The sequence below is a fragment of the Cyprinodon variegatus genome, unplaced genomic scaffold (genome assembly GCF_000732505.1).
Source record: "Cyprinodon variegatus isolate N-32 unplaced genomic scaffold, C_variegatus-1.0 Scaffold4, whole genome shotgun sequence".
Taxonomy (NCBI): domain Eukaryota; kingdom Metazoa; phylum Chordata; class Actinopteri; order Cyprinodontiformes; family Cyprinodontidae; genus Cyprinodon; species Cyprinodon variegatus.
The window spans coordinates 3,190,932-3,196,683 of NW_015150457.1; the positions used below are offsets into that span (position 1 = coordinate 3,190,932).

Here is a 5,752-nt window from a genome sequence, read left to right on the forward strand (position 1 = left end):
TAAAAAAAAAAAAAAAAAAAAAAAAAAAAAAAAAAAAAAGGGAAACTCCTGACTTTCTTTTCCAAGCTTAAAGGCGTCTCACTTGGGAATAAAGGAGATTTACAATAAGGAAGGGAACGTAGTAAGGAATGGAGAAAAGACATGCATTAGGAGGAAAGAAGTGTGAGCATGAGAAAGAAAGGACATGAGAGAGGTAGAATTGAAGGAAAGGCACAGCTTTTAGACAACAGGACAAGAAATTGAATCTATAAACAAATATTTTTCCTTACTCTTTTTTTTTTTTTTGGTTTGTTTTTTTCTTTTAAACTTATTCACTTCGAAGAATACAAATAAACTTTGAATTCCAGACTTTTCCACATGCATAGAAGACCTGGTTGGATGTTGGGTTCTGTTAAACGTTTTGTTACTGATACCAGTTTGACGACGTCAGCCTTTCCGCGTGCAGGTGATCGTCTCTCATCGCCCAGTTCATGAGAGATTTGTATCATCTCATATTCTGTGCTGACAGCAAGTCTTCACCCAGAGGTGTTGTTTTCTGCATGTGTGAAGCAAATCAAACACAGACTGCTGTGTTTTCCCTGAACTCTAGGCCGCTGCCCTATTTTACCTCCTGCCCCTGAGTGCAACTTGTTGGAGGCACATATTTCATGTTGTGTCCTGTCGCTGAGGTGGAGGGGGTAGCTGGCCGGAGAAGGGAAGGAAATGCAGCATTCTTTTGAGGAGCTGTGTGTTTTGAACTGGAACAATCGCCGTGGAGGAAAAACAAAGCTGAAAATAACCCCAGGCTGTTTGGTTGCTGTGAACGGCTGCAACTATTCAGGACAATTTATTGTTTTATACTCATACCAGGAATGAGAAAAAAAAAAATGGCAGCAAATGGATATAGAGATCTGGAAGAAGCTGGGGTCTGGAAACAACTTTAAATCCTTAGTTCTTATGTTATTGAGGCGAGTTTATAAGGATGATCAGAGTTTGACTGGTTATTTTGATAATAAAGCCTTAAATAGTGGATCTAAGTTTCCCTGAGCTGGGTCAGTACATCGTAGAGCCACTAACAGTTGTAAATTTTTTTGAAAGTCTTTTTAAAACATACAAAGATTGGAGCTTTTACCTGTTTCTCTTCACAGAAGGGCTCTAGTGACGTTCTAAAAATTGAAAATACGTAATTTAAACCATTCCATTGTTTTTTTGAGTTAGTTTTTTGGTTTCCTTTATCTGCTGTAAGGTGAACCTCCTCACAAAGTCCTGAGTTCTCAAATACATTTTCTTATTTGTTTGTCCCATATTCAGCTCCAATTATCACCTTCCTTGATCCCCCAGCATAATGCTGCCAATACCATCCTTTAACCCACCTACATCTTTAGTTTGATCATTTTCCCTATCACTACTTAAGAAAATATCCCATAGAATGATGATGACACTACCATGCTTTGTACTTGGATGGCGTAACTTTTAAGCCACCCTCAGATTGGTAATGGTAGGTAGTCCAAGTCCAGAAAGTAAAAACATTGCCTAGCTTTCCTTCATCCTGTTCAGTTAACCAGTTGATTAGCCCTCAGCCTGCACAGTAAAAACACAGTGTTACATTAACGCTTACAGAGTTGAATGTTACTCTATTTCAGATGACATTTGTTCCCACTCAAAATTTGTGTAAAATTGACTGTATATCTAGTGTCAGTTTGTCAGAGTAAATAAAAAAAAATAAAATAAAAGTCAAGAAGATCTCTGAGAATGGCGGGTAATCAACACCATGTAGAGTAAAAGCTACAGTGCATGACTGTCAGATTTTACACGGATTATTAACTCCAATACTTGAGCAGATTTATACTTAGTATAGTTGTAAGTACTCCAATTAGAGTTAACACCCTAATGTGCTTAAATGCAAACAGGTAACAGAAAAATATGGTAGTAATGAGGGTACATTAAATAACATAGTGTTTTATTTAGTCCCCAAATCCAGAAGTTAATTAGCAAGAAACACAAAAGCACCTCCACATCTGTCGTTTAATATCTAAAGAACTTTCATAATGCTTAATAACTCCCTCAGCTTCCATGTCAGAAATCAGGTTAATAAAAGCTGGATTGTTCTACCAGGTAATTCTCCCCCTCATACACGGTGAACTGAGGGGCTCCTTTTAGTGGGACAGATTAAAGGGTCTCTAAGAGAACAAAGAATAGTTTAGCTGCTGTATGTGCAAGCATGCAAGTGGAATTCAGCCGCACGCAGACTCGCTTCCAACAAGAACGACTCCCTGTGGTTATCGTGTTCCTTTTCTCTGCAGAGCTCCCGACTACTCAAGAGTGACATGCTGCAAAACGCTGGTTTAAAAAAAAAAAAAAAAAGAGGTTGGACAGAAACCAGGTGCTGAAAGAGCGGTGGTTAAATATTTATTTTTTGACGCCTTAATCATGCTTGTGCAAGAGAGAGGGTGATATTTATTTCCACATTTATCAACTTGCAAAACAGCAGCAGAATGATCTATTCTCAGGTTTGTTAAATGAATGTTAAACATGTTAACTGGTGGCAGTTTGTTTAATCTAAACTCTTGCATTCTGAAGCCTTATCCGCTGACAGGTCTGATTGAAGGTGTCCCTGTTTGCTTTAAGGAAAGAATGCTTTCTGTGTCAAACAAGCTGTTTGCTTGTTGTGGCTGCTGAGGCAACTTCCTGTCCCAAATGAGAATGGATCTATATTACATATCAAGCCATATAAAGAGGTTCTCTAGGGTTAAACCCATTAGTCAAATATCATTTTGTGTACCGAGAGAGCAGGCAGACACGGATGTGAGGAGGGTTGAGGGCGAGACCTTGACAGCTGAGATTAGGAGTTTTCTCCTGGCAAGAAGGGAAGTCAAAACTTTGTTCTATTTTAGCTGATAAGTGATGTATGAGCACTCAGTAGAAAGAAGGGAAACGCAGGAAGGAATTCTAATATGATGGAGATCAGGAGTTTTCTCGCACTGGAATGCACTCAGAAAGCCTCACAAAGTATTTTCCAAAATATGAGCTGTCAGCCTGAATCGTTGCTTCTCTGCATTCCTGTCCTCTCAAACTCCTAAATATTTTCGGTTTGGAGGGTAAATAAAAAAAGAAAACAGAGACAAGTAACGTGGAGTTATGAATGTTAAAACAGATGTTTAAAGTTTATTCTCTTTTTTTATGTTGTTTTCTATTTGTCAGGAGGCAAAGGTGAAGATAATGATGTCCAAGAAGGAGAGGAAGGAGAAAAAGATGCTTTCCTCCAAGGATGATGAACACTTGTTGCTGTCCGGAGAGAAGGTGGCAGAGCGCAAAGTGTAAGTTTCATATGCATTTTCTTTAGCATGGCAAACAGAATTTTGTTCCGTAACATTTTTAAAACCCAGAGATTTATGAGGTTAGACAAAAAAAAGGTTGTATTTTAGTTCAAATTTTTTTCCACTGGCTCAACTTAAGCAAAAACTAATGCTTCAGAGACTTTTTGTGTTATTAGAACTCTAATAACACAAACTACTTTATTAGTGACTAAAGAATCTGTTTAATAGTTTAATAAGAGCAGTTATTTGTTAAAAGGTCAAAAACTGCATAATAAATTTACAGTCTAAATTCCTCTTAAATATTCCCCATGCTACAAATGAGTATATATATTCACTATTGTACACGTCAGTAGCTCTGCAACCTGTCAGAATAAGATATGTAGACAATTTGAGATGTTAACCAATAACTTACACTTTTTACAAAAGGACTTTGGGAGCTTTGGTATCTCACCATCAAAATGTGCAATAAATATGGACAATAAAGGCAGTTGGTGTCTGCTGTGCTGGTAAATTATTAAGTAATATTAAAGCAGGAAGGCATGACACTTGAAATATTACAAACCACCAAAATTTGCTTTGCGGATATCAAAGGCGGCTGGGGGAGTTTTCTCTGGAGGGGGTATAAAAATAAAGTCGGATAGCAAAAAACAATCAAACGTATAAGTTATCACACCAGTATATATTTATATGAATGCCAACAACAAAAAAACATGATTAAAAACCCTATAAAAACAAAACATAATTTCATTTTCATGCTTCATATTAAGATGGTGGTTATCTTTGAATCATTATGCATCTCTATTCCCATTAAAATATTTAAGTAGCTGGTAAAGAGCAAAAGATTACCATCAAAACTGTATAAATACAGCTCAATATCTTAATATAAATTGTAAACTAATTCCTTGCACATATTTCCCCTTCCCCTACAATTCTCCAATTTATATTTTAATGACTTAGATATGAGTTTCTGTCCCAAAAAAAGGTGTTTTAAAATAGACGATGACTTTTTATTGGGTGTTTGTTCTGTTCTTACGGTGAATTTCTTTGCCTAATTTAAAGGACATATTGTTACATGTCCAATGCTGGCAGGCCAGAAATAGTTCAGCTTTATATCGGATCAGTATGGCACCATATTAAATCATTACCACTCAAGTGCGAAAGGCAAAAACATTTAGTTTCAGCTACTAAAACCAAAGCCGCACCCACCCACTTGGATTTGTTTACATGTAATTCTTTATAAGCAGTTTCTTTGAGACAAGCTGAGGAAGTGGAACATATATGAGCAGGAAAACCTTTATTAATGACCTTGCTTTGACAAACAAAAGGGAACTCCTCCATAAGGGCTCGGTGTGTGGGGAACACTCTGCTCTCCAGTGTTGAAATGTCTGATAAACACCAGTCCCTCCAGATCTATTTATGGTGACAATACAGGAAACTGTGTGGAATGCCTGTAACTTCATGTTTTAACCGCTCTCTTTTTAACCCTTTCTGTGTTTCCTCAAAGGTCTAACAAAAAGGTCAAGGAAGGGGAGAAGGAGAAGAAGGACAAACCAGAAAAGGGAAACTGTTTCTGGGACAATGTTACGATGACTATGAGGCAAATCTCACCTGCTAAAAAACCGGAGAAGATGGAGGGCTGGGAGCCACCGCAGCTGGGGATGGTTGCTGAGACTGTGGGTGAGGAAGCCCTGGTCGAGGGCGGTCAGAATGGAGAGTCTGCATTGTCCCTTCCTCCTGACTCCATCAGCATACCCTTAGAAATTCCTTCGTGGGGTGGACAGGGGTTTGAGGAGGACTCCTCCCGCTATGCCAACCTGAAGGACTCCAACGACCCAGCTGCTGCAGTGAGGTGGACGGCCCGTGCCAAAGTCAAGCTGGCTGGCATCAGTAGAATGAGCAGAGGGATCGTGTCAGAGGGCCCATGGGCCAATTTCAAGCAGTAGCATGGTTTCATTCAGTAGATCTGAACCGAAATTCTGCCTCCTAGTCTAGAAAACATGACACCATAGACTGTCACACAGGAAATAAACAAGGCAGTGCCTTAACGTGCTACTCCAGTAGTGACCAGTAAACAGGATTTATTTTTCTCCTTTTAGTTTCTGTTGAGAGCGTTAAAGGGCATATATCATCATTTTTATTACTTTTCCTTCTTAATGTGGGTCAGGTTTCCATCTGATAAGTTACATCTATGTCCATACTATGTATAAAAGAAAATCTATAAAAAAAAAAAAAAAGCATGAAGCATCTTATGATGCAGCCAAACAGTGGCAGCATCAAAAGGCTTTTTTGTATCAGAAACTTCCTTCTCTGCTCTGGGAAACGATAAAAGGACATGTTGTAATTTATTTATGGTTTGAATTCTCATTATCTAAATCCCCCCCAAAATGTGATATTTTCCCTTTAACTTCTTCCTAAATTACTAAAAGAATTTCCCTACAAGCTGTTATTTTTACATT

General features: G+C 38.2%; 1 protein-coding gene across 1 annotated transcript in view; it reads left to right on the forward strand.

Moving 5' to 3' along the window:
• tdrp (testis development related protein) overlaps nucleotides 1–5,505 on the forward strand; it is a 17,196-nt gene extending 11,691 nt beyond the window's left edge. The window contains exons 3-4 of the mRNA XM_015371477.1: nucleotides 3,181–3,296; nucleotides 4,801–5,505. Coding sequence (XP_015226963.1) covers nucleotides 3,181–3,296; nucleotides 4,801–5,239 — 555 coding nt within the window. The 3' untranslated portion in view covers nucleotides 5,240–5,505. The remainder of the gene's footprint in view (nucleotides 1–3,180; nucleotides 3,297–4,800) is intronic.
• Nucleotides 5,506–5,752: the final 247 nt, after the last annotated feature.